General features: G+C 34.6%; 1 protein-coding gene across 2 annotated transcripts in view; it reads right to left on the reverse strand.

Annotated features, from left to right (window-relative positions):
* The window catches only part of NCKAP1 (NCK associated protein 1), a 117269-nt gene that overhangs the window by 80372 nt on the left and 22603 nt on the right, over positions 1–14294 (reverse strand). For both annotated transcript variants that reach the window (XM_072612581.1, XM_072612580.1), the window contains exon 2: positions 14171–14281. In XM_072612581.1, coding sequence (XP_072468682.1) covers positions 14171–14281 — 111 coding nt within the window. The remainder of the gene's footprint in view (positions 1–14170; positions 14282–14294) is intronic.

Raw genomic sequence — 14294 nt, forward strand, 5'->3', positions numbered from 1 at the left:
TAGGAAGACTTTTTGCAAAGTACAGGAAACAAAGCTAATGTCCATCAATTCAAGTGTACGGAACTAAAAAATTACATACAACTTCTATACAACCATGAAAGCTGACTCCTTTCTCCAAAAAGATAGTCACTGGCCTCTCTCCATAGAATGGGGTCCAAAGATTTGGGGCTGTACACCTTCTATGCGCTGATCTTCTCATATCTGAACTGACCAGACACAATGATAATAAATGCATTTTTAAAAGTGTGAAAAGAAAAAAAATAGCTAAGCAAAGTATGGTACACAAATATAATAGAATATCATTGTCCTGAAGAAACATTCCTCTCCTCCCCCCCAGCTTTGCAGAAGTCATATTCCTGGATGTTTTGCTGGGGTTAGCCCCCTTCTTTAAAAAAAAAAATAAAAATTTTATAAGGGATAGGTCTTGAGGAGGAGGCGGGAGAAATGCAGAGGAAAAATCTAAACAATATAAAAGCAAAATATGTCAATCAAAACCTACTTTTAAAAAAAAAAAGTTAAGGGGCCACCAATAGTATCAAATGCAGAGAGATTAAGTAGACCACACCTGAAGCTCTTAACAAGGTTAGCTGATCCAAAGATTATTAATAGAGTTTAAATTTTGGGACAGAGAAGACCATGATTATTTAAAAGAATGAAACTGATTTGAGATTTTAAAATCTACTTTAGCTTCTAAAAGACAATGAAAAGAAGCAAATCCAATAAAAACTTTTGAAAAAGTTCAACCACAGGAAGGAAAGACCAAGATATCTTCATCTCTACTTCTGTAAACAATGCAAGCTATACCTAGGCTCTTAAAATGGGATATACTAAAAATTATCAAAACATCTTAAGAGGAGAAAAAAAAAATTCACTATCAGAAGGCTATGCTTCATGCTTTGGCCTTGTTCTCTTCCCAGCTCTGAAGCCACTTTTCTCTCATGGGTGAGGTGCTCCAGAAACTTACATTTTGAGCAATGACTCAGACCAGCCATCCTTCTTTCTACAGACTTTAAGCCCACCCTGCCGTGTAAGTACTTCCCCACTTTGGCTCCCTTTAAATATTTTCTTCCTCCATTAAACTCTAAGCTACTGGGGGGCAAGAACTGTCTTTTTGTTTGTAAATGAATTAAAAACTCATTCATTTAACTGCAATTCATATTCATTTGTATAGGCAAATTGCATAAGTAAAGCACATTTTATTTGAAATATATTAACCTCTATCATGAATAAAAAGAAAGTCTACACACACACACACACACACACACACACACACACACACACACACACACACTCTCTCTCTCTCTCTCTCTCTCTCTCTCTCTCTCTCTCTCTCTCTATTTAGACCACTGGCTCCCAAACTTATTGGGCCTACCACCTCCTTTAAAATAATTACTCAGCATTCCCTTGGAACTCTATTCTCTTTAAACCTTTAACGTTTCAGTTTCTTGGGTTTATTTTTTGGTTTTGGTTTTCGTATTTGAGACACCAGGGGCTACTACCACCTCCCTGCATGTTCCAGCGCCCCCAAGGAAGTGGTATTGCCCACTTTGGGAACCTATAATTTAGAGCAACACTTTGGATGAGAGCAAACAAGTGAAAACAAAAAAGATGCCCGTCATATGGAGAATGGCTAACCAAACAGGCACATGAACATAATGGAATATTGCTATACTGTAAGAAATGACAATTGTGATAAATGTGTAGAAGCATGAAATTATTTATACGAACTGACACAGAGTGAAGTCAAGAAAACAATAAACACACCATCCCTGTAGAAGTATCCTTGACACCCATGCCACTTCATCTACTCAAGCAGAATGCCCCACACATACTCTATAATCTTCAGTCTCTGCCTATTAGTTCCTTCTCTACTATCTCTAGAAACTCCCATCCTTAAAAAGACTTTCTTTAGAGCCTACTATACTATCATCCTTTATTTTTCCTCCTCTTCTAATCTCTTATAAAAGGTGATCTACACAAAGAACCTCCATTTCCTCAATTCTAAACCCTCTGAACCTAGCTTCTGAAACTCAATCGAAACTCCTCTCTCCCAAGTCAGGAATGATCTCAACTGCCAAATCTAACACCTTTTCCTCAGTCTTTATACTTTTTGACACCTTTGCAACCTTTGATATTGTTGATTATCCCCATCTCCTGGCTACTCTTAGATCTTTATGACAATGCTCTCTCCTGGTTTTTCTACCTATCTGACAGTGCAGACCCGACTGAACCCAGGGTCCAAGAGCTCTGGGAATTGTACTGCCACCTAAATAATAAGTAGTTTTTCCAGCCCAGTCTTCACAATCACCATCAAGGGGAACAAACCTTGAGAAACAGGACTCAGCCATTGCCCCCCAATCTCCAGACATACAACAAACAACTGTTAAATGTCACTGCCAGTTAAATGTTGCAGACATAACTAATAAAGACCTAGAAAATAAAGTTTTAGACAATGAAGTAGGTGGAATGATCAAACACTTCAACATGAGAAAGAGAAATGATTTTATCAATGGAAAAGGCACTAAAGAAGATGTTCTACTATCTACTTCACCACTGTACCCTAAGGACATTCCTATCTGACATGCAACTGAAGGAACTTTAGTATTGGTCTCTCCCAATTAGAATATGAGCACCTTAAGAGCAAAGAGTATCTTGCTTTTCTCTTTGTATTCCCAGTTCTTGGCCCAGTGCTCTTTGCACATAGTAAGCACCTGATGTTTTTCCTTTGATTTATTCGTTATTATCACAAGATTGGCTATTATAAAACTACTCTGTCAAACTATGGTGATATTTCAGTTTGACTACAAAGATCTTTATCCTTGGGGAACAATGGAGCATGTAGGCTATCTGTTAATATGGCACTCTCAGTTCATGACTGATCAACATTTTTCCATCTCTGACAAGAACACAGATTTTGAGAGCTAGGAAGGGATCTCAGTGGTGATGTAGTCTATCCCATACAAAAAAAGAATCTCCACTATAAAATCCCTGACATGGTTTTCCTTCAAGGCCTTTAAGGAGCAGGAAACCACCACTTCTCAAGTATTACATTTTTTATTATTTTTAACACCATTTATGATACAAAAGTATTGTTAATATGCTACAGCATATTCAAACTCATTGTGATCTCTCCACAATCCTTTGGGTAATGTCAATTTTAATTCTTTAGAAACTGTGACATTTCACAATTGATAGTCACACAGGATCACTGGAAAACTAACACATCCATTGTATAACTGTTACAGGTGTTTCTACCAACAATGGAAACAACTTATCTATACCAATAGATCCTACGTAATTCCTGTCCATGTCCTTCATCAAACATGCCAGGAACTTCCTTAGATCTATTAGCATTTCATGGATAACAATGGAGCACAAGGACTGTCCAGGGGTTCCATCTCTCCCTCTTGCTATGGGCCTAACCCATTTTCCACTTGTACATTTCTTTGACAACCTATATGCCACTTGTTTCATGCTGCACCCTACTCATGCTAGTCATATGCTACTTCCACAGCTCTTAGAGTGATGTCAGTATTAGTTCTTCAGAAACTGTGGTGTTTCAATGACTTGCAGTCATAGATCACCAGCAAAAGAATAACGATGCTCAAAGATGGGCCTTTTTATCAGGGAGATGTTTGGAACCATTAAAAGAACCATATTATTTGCCAAAAAACATTCTAACCTTTACTTCTTCTGTTAAATTTTTGGCACACTATCCATCCTAAGTGCATTGACTACAGAAAACTGTTGGTAAGAATCTGCCTATTTTTTCCTCCTATTTTCCTAAAGAGCAAACCTTACTACCACATCACACCTATAAGACTGGCTAACATGACAAAACAGGAAGATAATAAATGTTGGAGAAGATGTAGGAGCGTTGGAACACTAATTCATTGTTGGTGGAGCTGAGAGCTGATCCAACCACTCTGGAGAGCAACCTGCGACTATGCCCAAAGGGCTACAAAAATGTGCATACCCTTTGACCCAGCAGTATCACTTCTAGGGCTGTATTCCAAAGAGATCATTAAAATGGGAAAAGGTCCCATACATACAAAAATATTTATAGTAGCTTTTTTTGTGGTGGTCAAGAACTGGAAGTCGAGGGAATGCTGATCAATTGAGGAATGGCTGAACAAGTTGTGGTATATGAATGTATGGAAATACTATTGTGCTTTAAGAAATGATGAACAAACTTCAGAAAAACCTGGAAAGGCTTATATGAACTGAAGCTAAGTGAAATGAGCAGAACCAAGAGAACATTATACACAGTAACAGTCACAGTGTATGAGGACTGTTTGTGATAGACTTAGCCCTTCACAGCAATGCAAGAACCTAAAACATTCCCAAAGGACTCTTGAGACAAAATGCCATCCACATCCAGGGAAAGAACTATGGAATCAGAATGCATGAAGCAGACTGTTTTCTCTTGTGTTATGTTTTGGTTTGGTTTTTCTCATAGTTTCTCCCATTCATTTCAATTCTTCCATGCAACATGACTAATGTGAAAATGTGTTTAATAAGAATGCTTGTGTAGAACCCATATTAGATTGTATGCCGTCGTGGGAAGAGGGGGGAGAAAATTTTAAACTTATGGAAGTGACTGTTGAAAACTGAAAACAAATAAATTAATTAAATTTTTAAAAAAATTTTTAAGAAAGGAACAAACCTTACTCCATACATGTGTATTTCATTCTCTCAGAAATGTGATAAAGATGGGAAAATTAAGCATATAGGCAGGTAGTTAAGGTTGATTCTTTGATCACTTTTCATCAGTAATAATCCCCTAAATGATTTTTTTCATTTACTAGATATCACTCCCCCTTCAGACATCATAAAAATGAATTCCTCAGTGCCTTTACTGTCATCAGTGACCTCAACCAACATTTCTGTTCTACTTAATCATGAAAATCAGGGCTTCTTGCATTCATGTTGTGGGGGCTCTGTCATCAATGCTGAAAATAGTTGGCTACACAACATTTCTCTTCTATTTTTTTTATATGTTAGTTGCCTTTCCGTTTTATCTTTAACTACTGTGGAGATGATCTGAGTTAATATTAGTCTTATGCCAAAGTTTCCAACCACCAGCCTTTGCTATTTTGTGAAGTGGTACTACTTGATCTTTTACTACCTTCCTTAGTTTTTAATCTTGAACCATGTTTTTTCACCTATTTTTCACTCTTCTATAACCAATTTTGTCTTGAAAAATTAAGGTGCATATTTGTGCATAAATTTATTTAAAGACTAGATGTCCTTACGCGCCCAGTCTGAAAATACAGTGGTCATTCATTAGCCTCAATCTCACCCAATCTCACAGATTCAGAACTGAAGCTCCAACCTGTGATCAGCTTTAGCCCAACTGCAACTCAGACCTGCCAACCTCAGCCTATCTAGCAGCAGATATTACAGGTTTGTACCACTACACCTGGCCATAATTAAGGCACACTGACATTCAGAGGATCTACTCCAGTTCTTAATAGAATTTCCATAACTTTTCAACCTTTCCACCAGCTGGTGCACAGGCTATTATTATCTTTATGGTGATCTTTTTTGCTTATGATTACAATGAGTACTATAAGCTATACCCTAAAATTTTGCAATTTTTAGTGTTTCTTCAGATATTTTTTACTTTAAAAAAAAATCACATTTTAGGAACGTGCCAAAACAAATAATTAGGTAATTCAAATTGTTGATAACTAGGATTTTTTTTTTTTTTAGGAAGAGAGGGGATGCAAAAAAAACTAGTCAATAAATTAGTGTTTCTTTTCTAAACTGTTTAACTTTAAAAAAACAACCACATGAGGATTAACAAGCTTCCCTTCAGATGAAAACCCTAGTTAGGTCAGGATGTCAAGTTTTCTTTAAAGTATTCCTGACTTTGTTCCCAGACCTTTCGTTCTTTCCTAAGACTAGAGTTAACTTTAAGTGAGTTGAGGTTCTAACAGTTTTCATTAGCTCCTATGATGACCTGGAAATCAGGTTAAAAAAAAAAATCAAGAAGGTGGACAGCGGAGAGTAGCAAACAGCACTGAAGCATTTCCACCTTACCTTGTGCAGCTGGCTTTTTTCTACATCTAGATTTCTGTACATATGACAGCTACATGGTTCTCAGGACTACCAAGCATTTTCCCTAAAAAGGTTCTCCTACCTCCTTCCCAATAGAATAAACTCCTTGAGGTCAGTGCCTGTTTTTGTCTTCTACTGACAACATATGATACACAGGAGAGACAGAGAAAGTATTTAATAAATGTCTACTGAATCAGAAAACCAAGTGTCCCAAGAGATGTTTTTTGTTGCCTCTTGATTCACAATGAAAATCAACTCCTTTTCTTGTATTTCCAAGAAAAATCTGAATCACTATCCATTTATTCATAGCAAAAATTTTGAAATTAATATGCCCCACACATATACTAGTGTTACACAGTAGTATATAAATTGGTCACTGAATAAGGATGTTATTTATAGTCCATAGTTAATGTCTACAGATCTAAAAACATTAACATCCTCTACCCCAACTTTTGCCACTCTGCAAACTGTCATATAAAGGAAAAGGAACCACATAAGACAGAGGGCCCTTTTGCATAAATAATCCATTGCTAAGTAGCTAACCTATTTGTGATATGCATTGCCATAATAGGCTGGTTCTTGGGCAGCTAATATATTCTTTTATGAGCAGTAGACCTAATTAAGTCTTTCCTGAACCTAGGTCATGTTTATGCTACGAAGCTGTGTAGCAGAACTTCTACAGAAGAATTCCTATTATTAAAAAAAAAAACTTTTAAAATAATTTTAATCTTCTACTGTCATCTGAAACTTATTTACATATGTATGTATGCATACATGCATATAAGTATTATGTATATATAATGTGTGTGTATATGGTGTCCCAAAAGCTTTAGTGCAGCCTAAAGCTTTAATAGTTTAAAATAATAATACATAAATATATATCAAGCTGTACATAAACCAAACTGAGGCCTTAATTATTTTGTCCATTTAATTCTTTCCTTCCCCTGAATAAAAATATTGTATATATTTTTCTTCCTATGACAAAGATCTTTCCAGTTGCCAGATTCACAACCTCAGTAATCTTAAAATCCTCACTCCCAGTAGCTCCACATATCCGATCAATAGCCAACTTTTTGATTCTAACATTAAAATATCTTTCCTATTGCCCATGGTCTCTCTATTCACATAGCCATCCTATTTCAAGCATCAATCAATGCTCATTCTTTAAATGTTAATCTGGAGTTTGCACTTACTTAAAAAATGTAAGCTCACTGAGTAAGGATTGTTTCATTCTTACTTTTACCCCAACAGTTAGCAAAGTGCCTGGTGCACAAAAGGTACTTCACAAATACTTGCTGGCTGTTGTTTTATAATTTCTCTAACCAAATTCCTTTAAATACCAAATCACCTAAATGGCTCCTCCTAATATCTTCCCCATTATCACCCACCCCACCATCTCCTTGTTACAAAAAACTTTTCATGACCATTTCAAAAAGTACCCTATCAAGCAAGAAAAAATCCCCATGAGAAGGAGTTTATTAAGTAAACTAGCACAGAAATAGAAAGTGAAGGAACAAAACAAAAAAAAAACAACTAAAAAAAAAGAAACCTCAAAATTTCCTTGAAATGACCTGGAAAGGGTCCTGGTTGCAAAATAGACATCCTGGTTACAAAAAGCTATCCCTAACGCTCTCTACATAAGTCAGAGAAAAAGTGACAGAAAACTCATGGCTCTTTCTCTTTTCTTTTCTTCAAGTTTCAATCAACTTTTTCTAGCAGCATCAGTGAAGCGAGATGATCATTGGTACAATAACTAGCATGTACATAGCACTTTAATGTTTGCAATATACTTTTCATATATTATTTCATTTAATCCTCCCACTAATCCCATGAAGTAGATTTCATTATTATTCCCATTTTACAGATGGGGAAAATGAGGCCGAGAGGTTAACAGCTTTTCCCAGGATCAAACAGCTAGGAAGTTTCTGAGGCAGGATTTGAACTTGGGTGCTCCTGGCTCCAAGTCCTGTATCCATCATATCCATTAAAATACAATGTGATTTAAAATACAATTTACATGTATATAACTTCATGAAATTTTAACTTGTAATAAAAGATTTCAATAATGTTATCTACTCCATCACAGCACTGTGTATTTAATAAAGCCCGCAAATCTTTAGCACTGGTGTCTTACTCATCCCCTTCATTTTCCATAGATAACAATGCCTTGAATAATACTTTCTTCCAGAAACATCACTTACCCTCTTAACTATATTCAGGAAGTCTTCAATTTACTAAAAGGCTTTGTTTTAAAAGTTCATTTAAAGTCTTTTTTTAAAAATGCCTTTTTTAAAAAAAAACCAAAAACAATGTAGTTTCAGGAGCTAGTTAGGTTCTAGGAGCTAGTTAAGTTTCCTGAGCTAGTTCTCAAAGCCTAACCATCTTCCCTCATTCCCCACCACCTGCAAGTGTTAGCCAAAACAGTGTTATTTAAAATTTATTGTTGAGGGAGAAGGAATTTTTATCAAGAATTCCAGGAAGCCAAAGATTTCTGAATATGTTCATCACAGGGAATAAACTTTCCATGAACTCACTGGACTCATTCAATGATATAATGTACTGATGTATGGGAATGTATGTATGAGTAACATACTAATGAATGGGAATACTGAAGGGATCAGCTAAGATGCAATTCTCTCTCATTTAGAGTTCTTAAAAAAGATGGACTGACCCCATATACCCTCTTATCTAGGATATTTTCTCCATCTGTTCCTCTCCTAATCTGATCTTAATTTCATTTGTTTTTTAATATCCTTCAATAGTCTGATTCCTTCCCTTCACTTTCATTTAAGCTACATATGCATATATGTGAAATTTGTTCAACTCAGTAAGAATCCTGGAATGATTCTAGTATTTTGTTATCTTGTTATTCAGATTATGTTATAATCTTTCCCCTATTTAATGACACTTGGTTTTAATATTATATAATTTCAATCTAGCGAGCTACCTGTATAGCTAAACCTGTCTGTACTCTCATTGAGGCACACCATCAAAGAGATATTTAATTACAGAACACACTTTGTTAAAAATGCACTCTTTATGATCAGCAGCTGAAAGAGCAGAAAGCCTTTGCTCTAGTAAGATGCCTACCTTACTTTACTGGATGTACTTAGGGGAATAAAGGAAGAGCTATTTGGCTTAAAAAATCCAGCTCATTTCAATTCACTCCAGGTACAAACTTGACAAAAGACTTCTGAATATATTGCTTACAAAAGTGTAGAGTAGATACTATTTATAAGGAAAGAGCATTTTAAAAGTTATTGCTGTAATACTGTATCTTGACACATAATAAAATTAAATAAGAAATAAGTGACACCATGTGCCATCAACTCATATAACTTTTTTACCAGCAAGCTCAAGAGGTGGCTTCTTGATGCCCTTTTCCATCTGACTTCATTCAACCTCCCCGCTTAAAAAAAAATTATTCCTATACCCTCAGTACCACTAAAGGAAAGACTCCCAGGCCTCTCCATCTTCCTCAGCCTCCTAATACAATCTATCAATCTTCTCAGGTTATTTTTAAAAAGGAATATACACTATATTACAAGGCAATAATCAGGGAACAAAAATTACAAATAAAGGAAGGCAACTATAGGATTACAGACAGGTCTTTCAGTCACTCTTCCATACCTATTATAGCAAACTAAAACTCTCCTCTTACTAGGTGGACACATTTTTCTACTAGCAATTCCTCTTCCAGAATCAATCCATTAAGACATTATTTTAGAGTTCTGCTGTATGTCAAATAATTTGATTTAATAGGCCTGCAGGTATTATAATCTACCTAGAATCTACTTCTCTAACCTTTTAATCCTGAATATGATAATCTGAGCCAGTATTGGTGAATTCTATTACAACATTCTAATATTATAACAGGCAATTCTGATGTGCTAAAGGACTTTTTGCAGTGCCTATGTTAGTTACCCCATTTTGAGGGGAAAATATTATCTTTCCATTCAATTTTGATGCATTCCAACACAGTGATGTTTCAATGTCATATTTAATTTATCTATGTGGACATCTTACAAAGGCAAAATGACACTGCAGGGCATAGAGCAGGATTTAGAATCAAGAAGACTTAGACATAAAAAGAAAGAGTTGTAGAATGAAAAGAACACTGTCTCAGGAGTCAAATGATCTAACTTTAAACGTAAAACTTGCCTCTCACATTGGTTAACTTAACTTCTTTGGGCTCCAGTTTCCTCAACAGTAAAATGATGGGGGTTAACTAGATGGTCTCTTAAGTTCTAGATTCCAGCTCTAGATGTATGATCCTATAACCAAAAGAATATACAAGGAACATTCTTTTTCTAGTACTATTCTAAGTAGAACTTGATTTATACAGAAAAATGTACCTTTTTTTGTCTTGAAAAAAAACAAACTATACACATAACTTTTAACTTTGCATAAAAGCAGAGGGGCCAGGATTTAAACATAGGTCTTTGACTCAATAACCAGTGTCCTTTCCATATATTAATCAAATAAGAGACCTGGATAATATAATATATTAGCTATGTGACCCTAAATTCATTTAACTGCTCGATATTTTAGGCAACTTTCATTAGTCCTAACTTTGCATATACTGCAGATCTAAGGAATGAAATCTGAAGTGATAACAATCTTGCTAATCTGAAGTAAGAAAGGAATTTCTAAATTATTTTTTAAAAATTAGTACAGCTTGAATCTCATTAGACAGGCCAGTTCCTTGTCCTTTGTTCAAACTGCAACTATCAATCAAGCATTTCGACAAAATATAACCTTGGTCACACATATAGAAGAACTGACCAAGCACTAAATGTGAATGGCCAAGCCCAAAACAACTGTAAAGAGCTGAGCACAGCCCATCACTATTATTAAAAAACCAGCACAAGAAGGTCATCCTAATGATACTGAATTAGTAATGTTACCTTTGGTACAAACAGAGTTGCTTAAGTTTTTTGTGGGATGATGCTGGTCACATTCTTTAATAAAATTAAACAATTAAGAATATTTTTACTCGAGTGCCATTTCCCTTATGTTCTTAAAGAAACAGCAACTTTTTCAAAGTCATTTCATGAAATTCCTATAGTCACTACAGGCAGAATATAATCCTTCAGTGAACAAGTAGGATGTGAGTAAATAAGAGGTGACAGGACATATATTAAATAGGAATTTGTTCAAAGAGATGAAGTTAGAGATAGAAGATGTGGATTCAAAGCCCTCACTAGCTATGTGACTTGACTAACTAGCTATATAACCTTAAGAAACACATAATCTCAAGAAGAATAAAGATTGTTCCAATAATGGGAAATAAGACTGAACTCATTTTAAGTTTCTATTTCAGAGATCACAAGCAACAATTTTCTGAATTTTCACCAAAAACTGCTTCCTTTCTTCCAAAGCTTTCACCAGCTATAAGAAGAAAATGGTGATGAGACTCAGAATAGGTCAGAAATAGGACAAACACAACATATAAACCTAGCTGGTATTTGGCCAAACAAGAACGGCGTATGGCATATGGTTGGAAACGAACAAGTACTTGGAAACAAATAAACTATGGTAATTAACAGGGATGATTCAAATGTGTACCCAACAGGTTCTTCTGGACCAATCTTCATTAGCAAATAAAATCCATAGGTTATTCCTCCTATTCCTTGAATTTATTTGGTATTAGACCACTAGTGATGTTAACAGAATCTTAAACTTCAAACATAAGCAGATTTTTTCAATATCATTAATATTGCCTTAAGTTTAGTATAAACAGACATGGGTGGCATGCATGCATATACATACACATACATACACATACACACACACACACACACATACTCTCTCTCTCTCTCTCTCTCTCTCCTTTCATTCCTCAGGACATAGTTACAAAGCAGTCAATATCCAACTTAAAATACTAAAGACCAGCTCAAAGTACTGTACTATAATGGATATTTCACTTGACTTTGGGATTTAAATGATATTTTACAGGAATTTGCAAATAAAAGCTGCAGAAATTCCATTCCTATCCCAAACTAATCTAGCTCTCCTCTCTTAAAAAAGAAAAAAAAAAAACTAACCTTTTGTAATAGTTTCCACACAAAGAATAAGGACCCTGTTGTTTCACCAAACTTGTGTGGAAGTATAAAAGTGCTCAATAAGTGCTTGCTGATTGTTTTTAAAATATCTTAAAGGTAAAACTGTCTAAACATTTCAAGATATAAATTTTAAAGCAATCAACACAATTAACAATGGCTATGTCAACTAGAGGTGGGAAAAAAAAATTAAAGATAATGTTGATGCTTCAACCACACTAACGTTATGTACCAAGACTGTTTATAAAACTGGGCATTGGTAGGGATATAGCTGGAGTTTGTCACCATCTGAACAAGAAAATACACTAAATACTACTTTCTGTGACAAAGCGGTCAGTAAGCAAATTAAGAGTATAAATAAGCACTTTTAAAGCACCTATTTATAACCAGAGGTCAACAGAGCTTAAGACTGATACTTTTAGTTAATTATAGATAATATTTTATCTATTAAAATAGGATTTCTACTTTTGGGAGCACAATGTGATCCTAGAGTTATTACATATACATGAAAATAAAGTTATTTTCAAAAAGCATTATATAATTCATACTTTTCACTGCTTCTGACAGTCTTCCTCCTACCTCACCCACTGAATTTGTGAAGCTTTATCGCAGAATGTGAAGTTATCATGAAGTGAGTTAAAATAGAAATATAATCATTCTATGAACAAATCAGATTGAGTAAATAAGAGGCGATATGATATATATTAAATGAGAACTATCATAAAAGATCAAATTAGAGACAGAGGAGATGGGTTCAATGAATCAGTACTGACACATCATAGCTATGCGACCTTAGGAAACACACAACTTGTCAAGGTCTCAATTTCCTCATCTGCAAAAGGGATAATTGTACTTGCACTATTACCCCACAGAGATGCTACCTCTAAAGAGAAATTAAAATAAAATTGAACTTACTGAGGAACAACACTCAAGAATAGATGTATAAATATAAAAGAACTTAAATATGAGGAAATAAAAAGACTAAAGAGTCAAAAGTAAAATGAAAAGATTATAAAGGCAATAATGCTTAATGCTGAAAATGTGGAAGGAAAATTGTTGAAAGTAATAAAATTATTTTCACAAAAATATCCTACAATTTACTTTTCACTAATTCCATATTACTTTCTCATTTTTTTCCAAATGTAACCATGTAATGATTATTTTAAATGATTTTAAAATTTCTCACTATTTTTTTTTTGTTCCAGATATAAAATCTTATCGGTAGAGGAAACTCAGTTCCAGGCTGACAATTCCTATCAATGCAGACAACTGCTCTGCAGCTGATACTTTGACAGAGTTGCCTAAACAACAAGAAATTAAGTAATTTGCCTGGGGTCACTCAAACAAGTACATCAAGAAACAAGATGTGTAATAAAGTCTTCCAGATGCAGAGACCAAGTTTTTTTTTAATTCATTATACCACACTGATGCCCATTCAACTAAGTCTAGTTTATGGAAAACATGCACACTCGTATACACAAAAGTAACTATCAGATGCTATTCTGGATAAGAACACACATAAGAGAAAATAGTCTTATCCAAAAAGGGATAACAAAGATAATTTCCAACTCAACATTTTTTTTCTAATATATTACTTGTTTTCAAAATTTAAACTTTATAGATTCTAAAATTACTAGAGGAACAAATATTTCTTCCAAATAAATACAAAATTCCTAGCAAAAATAAGTTACTAATTATGCATGAGTTCAAAAACAGAGCATAATAGGTTTTAGCTAAAATGAAAAATTTCCAAGGTATTCCAAAGATTGGAACAGGACTAATACATTTTTATTCCCTGCTCTAACTTTGTAAGAAAAAATAATTAAGTACAACAAATTTGCCTCATTTTCTGTCATAAAAAGGCAGCATGTCATATTTTTCTGCCTCACAGAAACTGTTTCTAAAAACCTACAGAGGTATAGGATTAATATGAAAAATAAATAAGAAACTTGATAAAGATTAAAAAACAAAAATAGAAACAAATGATGAGATTTTTTTTCTTGAGAAGAGAGAACATATTATGAAAGCAGGATTAGTATACTTACATTGTTGTTGCGAGTCTCTACAGCAGGAAATTTTCTGACTATGAATTTCACAGCAGATTCCAGGTTTTTGTCAATTAAATATGATGGTTTTGCTTTTGGGTCTCCACATGCCTACAAAAAAAAC

The sequence above is a fragment of the Notamacropus eugenii genome, chromosome 5 (assembly GCF_028372415.1).
Source record: "Notamacropus eugenii isolate mMacEug1 chromosome 5, mMacEug1.pri_v2, whole genome shotgun sequence".
Lineage (NCBI taxonomy): Eukaryota > Metazoa > Chordata > Mammalia > Diprotodontia > Macropodidae > Notamacropus > Notamacropus eugenii.